Below are 15624 nucleotides of genomic sequence, written 5' to 3'. Positions count from 1 at the left end.
ATAAGAGATGTTTTAGACATTTGTAAACTGTCTGATGTAAATGTGGGTTTACTTTCTTTGGATCAGGAGAAGGCTTTTGATCGTGTGGACCACCAGTACTTGTTTAAAACAATGAAAGCCTTTGGGTTTGGGAATGTTTTTTTTGTCTTGGATGAATTTACTGTATGCTGGGGCCTCGTGTATGGTGAAGGTGGGGGTGGTTTGAGTTGCCCCATCCCTGTCCAAAGGGGCATCAGGCAGGGATGCCCAATTTCAGGGCAGTTATATAGTCTGGCGATTGAACCAATGCTTTGTTTTTTAAGAGCGAGGCTTACTGGTTTCTCTGTGCCAGGGGTTATGAATTGTCCCACGATAGCACTGTCTGCGTATGCAGATGACGTGACAGTTTTTATTACAGGGGGTGAGGATGTTAAGGTTCTCTCAAACGCTTTAAATGTGTATGAGGGGGCCTCCTCAGCTAGAGTCAATTGGGGAAAGAGTGAAGCGCTGTGGGCAGGCCAGCTTCAGATGGGGTCCGCTCCACGGTTACCAGGGGGGCTTCAGTGGGGCAGAGATGGGATGAAGACTTTGGTTTTTTTTCTAGGCTCCGATGTCTTTCAGAAAAAGAACTGGGAGGGTGTAGTGGAGAAAGTGTGTGCCAGACTGTCAAGATGGAAATGGGTGCTGCCCCAGCTGTCTTATCGGGGAAGGGTACTGGTAGCTAATAATCTTGCTGCCTCTACCCTGTGGCACAGACTAATGATTTTGCAGCCACCAAAGGGTCTGATACAAGAGCTTCAGAGGACCCTTGTCAATTTCTTCTGGTCTGGACAACATTGGATTAAAGCTTCAGCCCTGTACTTGCCACTGCACGAGGGTGGGCAAGGCCTGGTGGACATTTCTTCTAGGATCATGGCTTTCCGGCTTCAAGCAGCACAGAGACTGTTGTACAGTGACGGTTCTAGCTGGGTTGACACAGCCTACACATTGATGAGGAGAGCGGGCTGTTTGGGCTTAGACAAGCACCTTTTCCTCTTAAAGCTGGAGGGGGGAGAGTTGCCTGGCCTGACTCCATTTTATGAGTCTGTTATGCAGGCTTGGAGAGTTCTGGTCAAGTCCCGTAAGGCCTGCACGCCACCAGGGATGTGGCTTTTTGAAGAGCCTCTTTTTCATAACACTGCCATCCAGTCCCGTGTTCTGGGTTCAGCTAGCCTACGTTCATGCCTGTTAGGCGTGGGGTGTACTAAGCTGGGTCATCTGATGCGGAACAGGAATAGGTCGTTGGAGGAGCAGGGAGAATGAGCGGGGATACGATCGTCTCGCCTACTGAGGAAGGTCGTCGCTGAGGTCTGTGACTCCTTGCCAGTACTTCATCTGCAGTATGTGACTGACACTTCCAATTCTGATCGGTGGAAGGAGGGTCTGGATTATGTGTTCCCTGCACTGATTGTTAGTGCTGCGGCGGGGGCATTCGAGGAGGACGTGGGGATGCTGCTTTCCTTTGATACCCCAGAGCTGGGGGAGTTCAAGGAGGTGGGAAAGAAGGCCATGTACAGAATATGTTTAAAGGTGTCCCATGCCTCTTCCCTGGAAGGGGTAAAATCAACGAGGTGGGCGGGTGTGCTTGGTCCAGGTGCCTCCCCAAAAGGCTGTTGGCGATCATTATACAAACTGCCTATTGATAAGAGGACAGCTGACCTCCAATGGAGGATAATACATGGAGCCATAGCCACCAACATCCATCTGGTACACCTGGATCCTACTGTTGGGGAGGAGTGTCCATTCTGTGCTGAGTCTGAAACTCTGGCACATCTGTTTTTACAGTGTCCCAGGATGGTCGGGATGATTGACCTGATCACTAATTGGTTCTCAACGTTGGGAGAGGTTCTCTCTTCTCCACTGTATATATTTGGGCCAAAGTACAGGTTTAGCCAAAAAGGTGTAGTTGTGTTGCTTAATTTTGTGTTAGGGGCAGCAAAATTAGTGATATGGAAGACCCGAAAGAACAGTATTCGGGGACAGGGGTCTGTGGATGTGGTGGGAATGCTGGAGGGAATGTTGGCAGCGAGAATAAGGGTTGAGTTTGCCTATTATAAACTTGTCAACAATATTGATATTTTTATGAGTATATGGGGTATTCAGAGGCTGTTGTGTTTAGTAACTGTGGAGGAGGAATTGGAGTTGTGTTTTTAATTTATGTGTAACTATGGTTTTGTATGAGTATTTATTGTGTGGTGGGCTCCCAGACCCAATACATTTTTACATTTTTTTACATTTTTATAAAGATTATTAAAAACTCAAAAAACTCTCTCTCTCTCCCCCCCCCCCCCCCAGATGTGGGTGGTCCTGCAGACCCCATCGCCCCCACCATAATCATCCCCCCCAGGAATACCAGTGTAGTGTCAGGCACATCTGAAGTCACCATGGAGTGTGTCGCCAACGCAAGGTAAACCCACCCCCCGAGGCCCACTGTGACAACATACTCTAGCTGTCACTCCCTAGTCTCTACTCTGTCATCATCTGTTGTGTTCCTGCCAGACTGATCATCTGTTGTCTTCCTACCAGACTGGTTGGTTTTGATGAATCATTTTGCGACAACTTTTTTTATGCAAATGTATAATGAGTGATTAATGAGTCAAATACTAATCTGTCTGTATTTGTCTGATGCAATGCACAAAGATATTCGGTAAATAGATTTGTGTCTTTCAAATATCATGAGTGTCTCTCTGTCTCTCTCTGTCTCTCTCTCTTCTATCCCAGACCGCTGATCAAACTCAGCATCACATGGAGGAAGAACAGGGTTCTGGTCACCAGTGGTTTGAGTGACTTCAACCGCAGACTGACCATTATCAGCCCTGTGGTCAGTGACTCAGGGTTCTACGAGTGTGAGGCGGTCCTCCGGAGCAGCAGTGTGCCGTCTGTCAACGCTGGGGCCAACCTACATGTTCAAGGTAAGAATATATCTGGGGCCTAGGCCAACCTACATGTACAAGGAATGACTCTGGGGCTTAGGCCAACCTACATGAACAAAGTATGACTTTGGGGCCTTGGCCAACTACATGTACAAGGTAAGAATATATCTGGGGCCTAGGCCATCCTACATGAACAAAGTACGACTCTGGGGCCTTGGCCAACCTACATGTACAAGGTAAGAATATATCTGGGGCCTAGGCCAACCTACATATACAAAGTACGACTCTGGGGCCTTGGCCAACCTACATGTACAAGGTAAGAATATATCTGGGGCCTAGGCCAACCTACATATACAAAGTACGACTCTGGGGCCTATCTGGGGCATATTTACATGTACAGCGTAAGCATGGCAGAATATTAAACAGTTTTTATTTGGGTTTAGTTTGATTTGTGTTTATGAATTTACAATCCACACAGATTCTGAAGGTGAAATCATATCTTGAGAAACAGGGGTGTTGTAATTCAAGGTTTTGGGGAAATCATGCAACGTTCAGGAGATTTTGTGTGAGACTTTAAGGACTCCTCAAGGTTTTTATTTGATACAGCTGTCTGACAAATACCTCACCATATCTCTCTCTTCTTCAGAGCCTCCCCAGTTTGTGAAGGAACCAGAGAAACACATCACTGCTGAGATGGAGAAAATTGTGGATATCCCCTGTCAGGCACGAGGTGAGACACATGCACATATATATACACTACCGTTCAAAAGTTTGGGGTCACTTAGGAATTTAACTTGTTTTCGAAAGAAAAGCTAATGTTTTGTCCAATAAAATAACATCAAATTGACCAGAAATACAGTGTAGACATTGTTAATGTTGTAAATGGCTATTGTAGCTGGAAACGGCTGATTTTTAATGGAATATCTACATAGGCGTACAGAGGCCCATTGTCAGCAACCATCAGTCCTGTGTTCCAATGGTACGATGTGTTTGCTAATCCAAGTTTATGATTTTAAAAGGCTAATTGATAATTAGAAAACCCTTTTGTAATTATGTTAGCACAGCTGAAAACTGTTGTTCTGATTAAAGAAGCAATACAACTGGCCTTTTTGAGACTAGTTGAGTATCTGGAGCATCAGCAATTGTGGGTTCGATTACAGGCTCAAAATGGGCAGAAACAAATAACTTTCTTCTGAAACTCGTCAGTCTATTCTTGTTCTGAGAAATGAAGGCTATTCCATGCGAGAAATTGCCAAGAAACTGAAGACCTTGTACAACGCTGTGTACTACTCCCTTCACAGAACATCGCAAACTGGCTCTAACCAGAATAGAAAGAGGAGTGGGAGGCCCCGGTGCACAACTGAGCAAGAGGACAAATACATTAGAGTAGTTTGAGAAAAAGACGCCTCACAGGTCCTCAACTGGCAGCTTCATTAAATAGTACCCGCAAAACACCAGTCTCAACGTCAACAGTGAAGAGGCGACTCCGGGATGCTGACCTTCTAGGCAGAGTTGCAAAGAAAAAGCCATATCTCAGACTGCCCTTCTTAATCTTTTCTTTTTATTGGCCAGTCTGAGATATGGCTTTTTCTTTGCAACTCTGTCTAGAGTTTAGAGCATGATCACACGTGTATCTGTCTGTGTCCATATGGACCCACATGTATAAGTTTAGAGCATGATCACATGTGTATCTATCTGTGTCTATGTTGGTGAATCTATGCCCCACATGTCTACATATACAGGTGTGTGTGTGTGTGTGTGTGTGTGTTTGATTAAATGTCCCATTTACAGGTGTGTGTTTGATTAAATGTCCCTACATATCCACATATACAGGTGTGTGTGTGTTTGATTAAATGTCCCCACATGTCCATATATGCAGGTGTGTGTGTGTTTAATGCTTCCCCAGTATTTAACTACTTCCATCCCTCCTATAGGTGTACCTCAGCCAGACATTGTGTGGTATAAGGATGCGGTACCCATCTGCCCAGTGAAGACCCCCAGGTATAGGGTGTTAGTGGGGGGCAGTTTGCAGGTCAACGGCCTTCTGCCCGACGACACAGGGATGTTCCAATGCTTTGCACGGAACCTAGCAGGAGAAGTGCAGACCAACACCTACCTGGCTGTCACTAGTGAGTTTACCTGCTGTTCTTTAATAGTAATTTCACTCATTTTACTCTGTCTACAACTCTTTTCACTCCTTTTACTCTGTCTACAACTATTTTCACTCCTTTTACTCTGTCTACAACTCCTTTCTCTACTTTTACTCTGTCTACAACACTTTTTACTCCTTTTACTCTGACTACATCTTGGTCCACTCCTTTTACTCTGTCTATATCTACTTTCACTCCTTTTACAACTATTTTCACTCCTTTTACTCTGTCTACAACTCTTTTCACTCCTTTTACTCTGTCTACAAATCTTTTCACTCATTTTACTCTGTCTACAAATCTTTTCACTCATTTTACTCTGTCTACAACTATTTTCACTCCTTTTACTCTGTCTACAACTCTTTTCACTCCTTTTACTCTGTCTACAAATCTTTTCACTCATTTTACTCTGTCTACAACTATTTTTACTCCTTTTACACTGTTTACAACTACTTTCACTCCTTTTATTCTGTCTACAACTGTTTTCACTCCTTTTACTCTGTCTGCAACTCTTAACTCATTTACTCTGTCTACTACACTTGTTACTCATTTTACTGTCTACAAATCTTTTCACTCATTTTACTCTATCTGCAACTGTTTTCACTCATTTTAATCTGTCTACAACTATTTTTATTATTTTTACTCTGTGTACCACTCCCTTTTCACTCATTTTACTCTGTCTACAACTCGTTTCACTCATTTTACACTTTCTACAACTCTTTTTACTCATTTCATCTGTTTACAACTATTTTTACTAATTTTACTGTCTGCAACAATTTTTACTAATTTTGCTCTGTCTGCAACTCTTTTTACTCATTTTACTCTGTCTGCAACTCTTTTTACTCATTTTACTCTGTCTGCAACTCTTCACTCCTTTTACACTGTCTACAATACTTGTTACTCATTTTACTCTGTCTACAAATCTTTTCACTCATTTTACTCTATCTGCAACTGTTTTCACTCTTTACTCTGTCTGCAACTCTTTTTACTAATTTTACTCTGTCTGCAACTCTTTTCACTCCTTTTACACTGTCTACAATACTTGTTACTCATTTTACTTTGTCTACAAATCTTTTCACTCCTTTTACTCTCTTTGCAACTGTTTTCACTCCTTTTACTCTGTCTACAACTCTTTTAACTCATTTACTATGTTTACAACTCTTTTCACTCATTTTAATCTGTCTACAACTCTTTTAACTCATTTTACTCTGTCTACAACTCTTTTCACTCCTTTAATATTTTCCCCCTTTTACTCTCTCTGCAACTATTTGCACTCATTTTACTCTGTCTACAACTATTTTTACTAATTTTACTCTTCCGCAACTCTTTTTACTCATTTTTCTGTCTGCAACTCTTTTCACTCCTTTTACACCGTCTACAATTATTTTCACTCCTTTTACTCTGTCTACAACTCTTTTCACTCCTTTAATATTTTCCCTCCTTTTACTCTCTCTGCAACTATTTTCACTCATTTTACTCTGTCTACAACTTTTATCACTGCTTTTACTCTCTCTGCAACTGTTTTCACTCATTTTACACTGTCTACAACTCTTTTCACTCCTTTACTCTGTCTAAAACTCTTTTTACTCATTTTACTCTGTCTACTACACTTGTTACTCATTTTACTCAGTGTAAAATGAGTGAAAAGAGTTGTAGACAGAGTAAAATGAGTAACAAGTGTAGTAGACAGAGTAAAATGAGTGAAAAGAGTTGTAGACAGTCTACAACTCTTTTCACTCCTTTACTCTGTCTAAAACTCTTTTTACTCATTTTTCTGTCTGCAACTACTTTCTCTCCTTTTACACTGTCTACAACTATTTTCAATCATTTTACTCTGTCTACTACACTTGTTACTCATTGTACTCTGTCTACAAATCTTTTCACTCATTTTACTCTCTCTGCAACTGTTTTCACTCATTTTAATCTGTCTACAACTATTTTTACTATTTTTACTCTGTATACCACTCTTTTCACTCCTTTTACTCTGTCTACAACTCTTTTCACTCCTTTAATATTTTCACTCCTTTTACTCTCTCTGCAACTATTTTCACTCATTTTACTCTGTCTACAACTATTTTTACCAATTTTACTCTTCCGCAACTCTTTTTACTCATTTTACTCTCTCTGCAACTCTTTTCACTCCTTTACTCTGTCTAAAACTATTTTTACTCATTTTTCTGTCTGTAACTACTTTATCTCCTTTTACACTGTCTACAACTCTTTTCAATCATTTTACTCTGTCTACTACACTTGTTACTCATTTTACTCAGTCTACACATCTTTTCACTCCTTTTACTCTCTCTGCAACTACTTTCTCTCCTTTTACTCTGTCTGCAACTCTTTTCAGTCCTTTAATATTTTCCCTCCTTTTACTCTCTCTGCAACTATTTTCACTCCTTTTACTCTGTCTACAACTCTTTTTACTCTGTTTACAACTATTTTTACTAATTTTACTGTCTACAACTATTTCTACTCATTTTACTCTGTCTGCAACTCTTTTTACTCATTTTACTCTGTCTGCAACTATTATTACTCATTTTACTCTGTCTACAATATTTTCACTCATTTTACTCTGTCTGCAACAATTTTTACTCTTTTTACTCTGTCTACAAATCTTTTCACTCCTTTTACTCTCTTTGCAACTGTTTTCACTCCTTTTACTCTGTCTACAACTATTTTACACCTTTTACTCTGTCTACAACTCTTTTTACTAATTTACTCTGTCTACAAATCTTTTCACTCCTTTTACTCTCTTTGCAACTGTTTTCACTCCTTTTACTCTGTCCACAACTACTTTCACTCCTTTTACACTGTCTACAACTCTTTCACTCCTTTACTCTGTCTACATCTCTTTTCACTCATTTTCTGTCTTCAACTCTTTTCAATTTTATTACTCTGTGTACTACTCTTTTCACTCCTTTTACTCTGTCTATAACTCTTTTCACTCCTTTTACTCTGTCTACAACACTTGTTACTCATTTTACTGTCTACAAATCTTTTCACTCATTTTACTCTGTCTACAACTCTTTTTACTAATTTTACTCTGTCTGCAACTATTTTTTACTAATTTTACTCTGTCTGCAACTCTTTTTACTCAAGTTACTCTGCCTGCCACTATTTTTACTCATTTTACTCTGACTACAATCTTTTTACTGTTTTTACTCTGTCTGCAACTCTTTTTAGTCATTTTACTCTGTCTACAAATATTTTCACTCCTTTTACTCTCTTTGCAACTGTTTTCACTCATTTTACTATGTCTATAACTCTTTTCACTCCTTTTACTCTGTCTACAACAATTGTTACTCATTTTACTCTGTCTACAGCTCTTTTCACTCCTTTTACTCTCTTTGCAACTGTTTTCACTCCTTTTACTCTGTCTACAACTATTTTAACTAATTTACTCTGTTTACAACTTTTTACTAATTTTACTGTCTGCAACTCTTTTTACTCATTTTACTCTGTCCGCAACTCTTTTACTCCTTTTACACTGTCTACAACTCTTTTACTCCTTTTACACTGTCTACAACTCTTTTCACTCATTTTACACTGTCTACAATTCTTTTCACTCCTTTTACTCAGTCTAAAACTACTTTCACTCCTTTTACACTGTCTACAGCTCTTTCACTCCTTTTACTCTGTCCACAACACTTTTCACTCCTTTTACTCTGTCTACAACTATTTTTACTCCGTATTCTCTGTCTACAAACTTTTATTACTCTGTCTACAACTCTTCACTCCTTTAATCTTTTCACTCCTTTTACTCTGTCTACAACTCTTTTCACTCCTTTAATATTTTCATTCCTTTTACTAAATCTACAATGCTTTTCACTCCATTTACTCTGTCTACAACTCTTTTAACTCCTTTCACTCTGGCTACAACTATTTTCACTCTTCCCCCCCCACCACCTCCCTCCCTCCCTCTCTTTCTGGGTTGTGAGTGTATAGTATGAAGGCAATAAAAGGTGTGTGACTGCTGTGTTAATGCTGGGAGTGTTAGTGTTACTGAACACTGAGTGTGCATTTGTGTGTGCGTGTGTCTTCCCTCAGGCATTGCCCCTAACATCACTGCTGGACCGTCCGACAGCACGGTGATTGACGGCATGTCAGTCATCCTCCATTGTGAAACATCAGGAGCACCAAGACCAGCTATCACCTGGCAGAAAGGTCAGACTCTCTCCGCTGCACCACACCACCAGGCACACACTGTCATAGGGGACCATTCACAATTTTTTCCTTTATGTATAAACGATGGACTTAAACAGAATCTAGCTCATGCAGATTAATAGCAGACATTTGTTTATTAAATGTTTTATTTAACTTTTATTTATAGGTGCAATATGCAACAATTGCTCTGCCATTTCCTGGTAACAAAAAATCTAATAGTTTGCCTAATTTCAGTATAGAGAATCATTGTACCTTTCAAACCACTATGAAATATATTTTCAATAACCAAAGATAGTGTATCTTCAGCTGTTTGAAGCTGGTGTACAAAACCAAAAGTAAAAGACGTAAAAAATAAACTTAAGAGCGGGAAGCATAGAAATGGCGCACATAGAAAATATCTACTTCTTAGACTTGATTTAGATGGGAATGACAGATCTATAACTCACATTTGAGTCGCCCAAAAAGTTCCATATTGCAGCTTTAAGCAAGGAGTCATATTGAGACCCAGGTCTCCTTTGGCAAAATTCCAAACTAAACACATTAAATATGAAATGCAATCAATAAAAAGTAACAATCAATCAAACAGTTACCCCAAACAGTTTCCCCAGCTTCCCCAAACAGTTTCCCCGGCTTCCCCAAAGCTTCCCATCAAGACATCTCTTATTTCTTATTTCTCGTGTTTTCTTTATTATATATTTTTTTATTTAATTTTATAATTTTATAATTATTAGTTTTACTATTTTTATATTGATTACTGCACTGTTGGGTAGAGCTTGTTAAACATTTCACTGTACTTGTTGTGCATGTGACAATAAAACTTGAACTTGAAGTAATTTACAAAAACACGTGTCAGTGACCCCAGTAAACTGTGTGTATCTCTGTGTGTGTGTGTCTCTCTCTCTCTCTCTCTCTCTCTCTCTCTCTCTCTCTCTCTCTCTCTCTCTCTCTCTCTCTCTCTCTCTCTCTCTCTCTCTCTCTCTTCTCTCTTCTCTCTTCTCTCTCTACCCCCAGGTGAGCGTGTTCTGGCCAGTGGTTCTGTTCAGCTGCCCAGGTTCACCTTGCTGGAGTCAGGCAGCCTGCTCATCTCCCCCTCCCACATATCAGACGCTGGCACCTACACCTGCATGGCCAGCAACTCCCGGGGCATAGATGAGGCTGCTGCTGACTTGGTGGTGTGGGGTGAGTGTGTGTGTGTGTGGGGGGGGGGGGGTCTTGTACACTTTGTCAATCCTGGGGGAGACTCAACAAATCTTGCACATTTCAATTATGTCGCATAGTAGACTATTATCTGATTGGTTGATGGACTTGATCCAGGAACAACATGTGACTTGATCCAGGGACAACATGTGACTTGATCCAGGAACAACATGTGACTTGATCCAGGGACAACATGTGATCCAGGGACAACATGTGACTTGATCCAGGAACAACATGTGACTTGATCCAGGGACAACATGTGACTTGATCCAGGGACAACATGTGACTTGATCCAGAGACAACATGTGACTTGATCCAGGGACAACATGTGACTTGATACAGGGACAGCATGTGACTTGATCCAGGGACAGCATGTGACTTGATCCAGGGACAACATGTGACTTGATCCAGGGACAACATGTGACTTGATCCAGGGACAACATGTGACTTCATCCAGGGACAACATGTGACTTGATCCAGGGACAACATGTGACTTGATCCAGGGACAACATGTGACTTGATCCAGGGACAACATGTGACTTGATCCAGTGACAACATGTGCCACTTGGAGAAATCAGAACGTGCAGCACGCACTGCATCCTTCCCTTTCTAGTGTGTGTGTATAAGCGTGTGTTCATACATCCACTCTCTCTCCCTACAGCTCGCACCCGTATCAACACCCCCCCTCAGGACCAGAGTGTCATCAAAGGCACCAAGGCCATCATGACCTGTGGAGTTACACATGACCCCAGTGTCACCGTCAGGTAGGAGAGCACACACACACCAAGCACTATGTACACGCACGCACACAAACACACACACACACAAACACACACAGTACACTTTTACACACACATACAGACACACTGCACCCACACACACACAGAGAGGCACACAAAGCACCTTATATACACACAGACAGACACACTTTTCTCCAACCATACATACAACAACACACACTAACAATATGACAAAGTCACAGGGTCACAGGGGCCTTACACCTGCTGTGTATATCAATGTGTAACTGTGTGTTAAAGGCTCAATGCAGTCAAAAAAATATGATTTTCCTGTGTTTTATATATATTTTTTCCAGACTATGAGGTTGGAATAATACTGTGGGAAATGTATGATAATGCCCTTTTAATGTAAGAGCTGTTTGAAAAGGCCGCCTGAAATTTCAGCCTGTTTCAGTGAGATGGAGTTTTGGCAGTAAATTAGTTAATAGACCAATAAGAAAGAGTTCCAAACCTCTCTGCCGATAACAGCTAGTTTTCAGTTTTCCCCTCCTCACGCAGAGCACTCCCGGACAGTCCTAGAAAATTATTGCTTGAAAAATTGCTCATTGATAAGAAGTTATTTTTATTTCTTTTTGACCATTTTAATTGAAAGGTACTTAATTGTTACCCAGAAATTATTTGATATTGAGATGAAAATGTCTGCATTGGACCTTTAAACTGTAGGTATGTGTGGGAGAAGGAGGGCTCGGCCATCAACGCCCAGTCTATCCCCCGTATCCGGCTGGACCCTGATGGTACCCTCCACATCTCCCAGACCTGGTCAGGTGATATTGGGAACTACACCTGTAGGGTTACGTCCGTAGGGGGCAACGACTCACGCAGCGCACACCTCCGAGTCAGGTAACACCATCGACATCTCTCTCTCTCTCTCTCTTTATCATCCTCTAGTTTTCTCTTCCTCTCTTTCTCTCTCTTTCTCTCTTTCTTGAACAAGATATACTGCTTGTTTTCTGTCTCTCTCACTTCTTTCTCTCCTCTTTATGGCATTTTTCTAATTCTCTCTGTCTTTTGTTTTCTATTTACCACACAGAAAATACTTCTGTTGCTTCACCTTCAACATCTTCTAACTTTCTGACCTCCCCTTCTTTTGCCACCTCTGACTCATTGTCAAACTGTCTTCTTGTAGCTCAGTTCTCCTGTCTCAGTTCTCCTGTCTCAGTTCTCCTGTCTCAGTTCTCCTGTCTCAGCTCTCCTGTCTCAGCTCTCCTGTCTCAGCTCTCCTGTCTCAGCTCTCCTGTCTCAGCTCCCCTGTCTCACCTCTCCTGTCTCACCTCTCCTGTCTCACCTCTCCTGTCTCACCTCTCCTGTCTCACCTCTCCTGTCTCAGCTCTCCTGTCTCAGCTCTCCTGTCTCACCTCTCCGTATCTCACCTGTCTCACCTCACGTCTCACCTCTCCTGCCTCAGCTCTCCTGTCTCAGCTTTCCTGTCAGCTTCCTGTCTCACCTCTCCTGTCTAATCTCTCCTGTCTCTCCTCTCGTCTCCCCTCCCCTGTCTCACCTACCCTGTCTCACCTACCCTGTCTCACCTCTCCTGTCTCACCTCTCCTGTCTCAGCTCTCCTGTCTCAGCTCTCCTGTCTCAGCTCTCCATCTCTCACCTGTTTCACCTCACGTCTCACCTCTCCTGCCTCAGCTCTCCTGTCTCAGCTTTCCTGTCAGCTTCCTGTCTCACCTCTCCTGTCTAATCTCTCCTGTCTCTCCTCTCGTCTCCCCTCCCCTGTCTCACCTACCCGGTCTCACCTACCCTGTCTCACCTCTCCTGTCTCACCTCTCCTGTCTCACCTCTCCTGTCTCAGCTCTCCTCTCTCACCTCTTCTGTCTCAGCTCTTCTGTCTCAGCTCTTCTGTCTCAGCTCTTCTGTCTCACCTCTCCTGTCGCAGCTCTCCTGTCTCACCTCACTCCCTATTCTCACATCTCCTGTCTCAGCTCTCCTGTCTCACCTCTCCTGTCTCAGCTCTCCTGTCTCACCTCACATGTCTCAGCTCTCCTGTCTCACCTCACATGTCTCAGCTCTCCTGTCTCAGCTCTCCTGTCTCACCTCACATGTCTCAGCTCTCCTGTCTCAGCTCTCCTCTCTCACCTCTCCGTCTCTCACCTGTCTCAGCTCTCCTGTCTCAGCTCTCCTGTCTCAGCTCTCCTGTCTCAGCTCTCCTGTCTCAGCTCTCCTGTCTCACCTATCCTGTCTAACCTCTACTGTCTCATCTCTCTCCCCATTCTCACCTCTCCTGTCTCAGCTCTCCTGTCTCACCTCTCCTGTCTCACCTCTTCTGTCTCATCTACCCTGTCTTTCCTCTCCTGTCTCAGCTCTCCTCTCTCAGCTCTCCTCTCTCAGCTCTCCTGTCTCAGCTCTCCTGTCTCAGCTCTCCTGTCTCAGCTCTCCTGTCTCGGCTCTCCTGTCTCAGCTCTCCTGTCTCGGCTCTCCTGTCTCAGCTCTCCGTCTCTCACCTGTCTCACCTCTCCTGTCTAACCTCCCCTGTCTCACCTCTCCTGTCTAACCTCCCCTGTCTCACCTCTCCTGTCTCACCTCTCCTGTCTCAGCTCTCCTGTCTCAGCTTTCCTTTCTCACCTCTCCTGTCTCACCTCTCCTGTCTCAGCTCTCCTGTCTCACCTCTCCTGTCTCACCTCTCCTGTCTCACCTCTCCTGTCTCAGCTCTCATGTCTCAGCTTTCCTTTCTCACCTCTCCTGTCTCACCTCTCCTGTCTCACCTCTCCTGTCTCACCTCCCCGTCTCACCTCTCCTGTCTCATCTCTCCTGTCTCACCTCTCCTGTCTCACCTCTCCTGTCTCACCTCTCCTGTCTCACCTCGCCGTCTCTCACATGTCTCACCTCTCATGTCTCACCTCTCATGTCTCACCTCTCCTGTCTCACCTCACCTGTCTCACCTCTCCTGTCTCACCTGTCTCACCTCACATGTCTCACCTCTCCTGTCTAAACTCTCCTGTCTCACCTCTACTGTTTCACCTCTCTCCCCATTCTCACCTCTCCTGTCTCTCAGCTGTCTAACCACACTCCTGTCTGTCTCTCTCTTTTCTTCTCTACCCTGCTCTCTTAGGTTCCTATACTGTTGGTTTTTGAGTCAATCTTACCTCTTAGAATGTATGTTTACAACTCATCCAGTCATATCTTTCTGTCTGTCTGACGACCCCCCCCCCACCCCCCCCCCACACACACACACACACACACAGGCAGCTGCCTTATGCTCCAGAGAACCCTGCGGCCCTGCTAAGTTCCTCGGAGAAGAGAGCCATCAACCTAATCTGGGCCAAACCCTTCGACGGGAACAGCCCCCTAATTCGCTACATCCTGGAGGTCTCTGAGAACAGTGAGTGATCTCAGGAGGACACAGGGAGGTGGACAACAATAAAGAATAAACCACTGTTAGTAGGAGGAATATAATGAAGAGGACTAGATCATCTATGTGTCTGTTCTCTCTTCCTGTGCTAGACGCTCCCTGGGCTATCCTCCTGGCCAACATAGAGCCGGAGTTGACAGCGGTGACCGTCAGTGGGCTCATCCCAGCACGCTCCTACCAGTTCCGCCTGTGTGCCGTCAACGACGTGGGCAAGGGCCAGTTCAGCAAGGAGACTGACCGGTGAGAGAGAGAGAGAGAGAGAGAGAGAGAGAGAGAGAGGGAGCGAGAGAGAGTCCTCCCAGAATCCCTCTCTCCCCTCTAAAGGCCCTTATCCCCTGCTGTCCAATGATAACAGCCCACTCAGTCTCCCAGTCAACCAGTGTGTGATCCCCTGTCCCAGTACACATTGTCCATGGTTTATGTGTGTATGTGTGTGTGTGTGTGTTTATCTGCTGAAGGATCAGAATTTGAGCCGATGCAGCCAGACACACACCACCACCTCACTCACTCAGAGAGGGCTTTGGGGGTGTCCCGGGAGATTGTGGAGATCAGTTTGGCTTCACTAGCCTGAGTCACTTCTCATAATGTAGTGTGCTCTGGCCGAAAGTAGTGCACTATGTAGTGAATAGGGGGCCGTTTGGGACGCAACCCTCCTCTTACACAGGCTAGCTCGTCAAGCCAGCTCAAATGCGAGGTTTTGACAGGATAATAATATACTGTAGAGCTTTACTTGATTTAATTGATTCAGCATTATCTGACTGGTGTACTGTGGTCTGTGCTATTAGCCTTTTCCCTCTCTGGGTAGGTACCTGTCTCCATCAGTAGGAAAGGCATTAAGGCATAGTGATGGTTTTGTACACAGCTTAGACACAGATACTGTAGATAGCATGGACAAAATCTAATCAAATTTTATTTGTCACATGCTTGGTAAACAACAGGTGTAGACTAACAGTGAAATGCTTACTTACGGGCCCTTCCCAACAATACAGAGAGAAAGAAAATAGAGAAATAATAGAAAAGTAAAACACATAATAAATACACAATGAGTAACTTGGCTATAAACATGGGGTACCAGT

The 15624-nt window shown here is 43.4% G+C and overlaps 1 protein-coding gene across 1 annotated transcript in view; it reads left to right on the top strand.

Moving 5' to 3' along the window:
• The window catches only part of LOC311136145 (protein sidekick-2-like), a gene marked incomplete at its 3' end in the record, with an annotated part of 226685 nt that overhangs the window by 118933 nt on the left and 92128 nt on the right, over positions 1-15624 (top strand). Inside the window, exons 5-14 of the mRNA XM_084170234.1 lie at positions 2314-2425; positions 2740-2930; positions 3538-3621; positions 4826-5020; positions 9086-9202; positions 10214-10381; positions 11061-11163; positions 11860-12036; positions 14382-14518; positions 14641-14788. Coding sequence (XP_084026360.1) covers positions 2314-2425; positions 2740-2930; positions 3538-3621; positions 4826-5020; positions 9086-9202; positions 10214-10381; positions 11061-11163; positions 11860-12036; positions 14382-14518; positions 14641-14788 — 1432 coding nt within the window. The remainder of the gene's footprint in view (positions 1-2313; positions 2426-2739; positions 2931-3537; positions 3622-4825; positions 5021-9085; positions 9203-10213; positions 10382-11060; positions 11164-11859; positions 12037-14381; positions 14519-14640; positions 14789-15624) is intronic.

The sequence above is a fragment of the Coregonus lavaretus genome, assembly GCF_964263955.1.
Source record: "Coregonus lavaretus genome assembly, chromosome: 1".
Classification (NCBI taxonomy): Eukaryota; Metazoa; Chordata; class Actinopteri; order Salmoniformes; family Salmonidae; genus Coregonus; species Coregonus lavaretus.
Note: the sequence above shows the minus strand (reverse complement) of the source record. Positions and strands in the feature narration are given on the sequence as shown.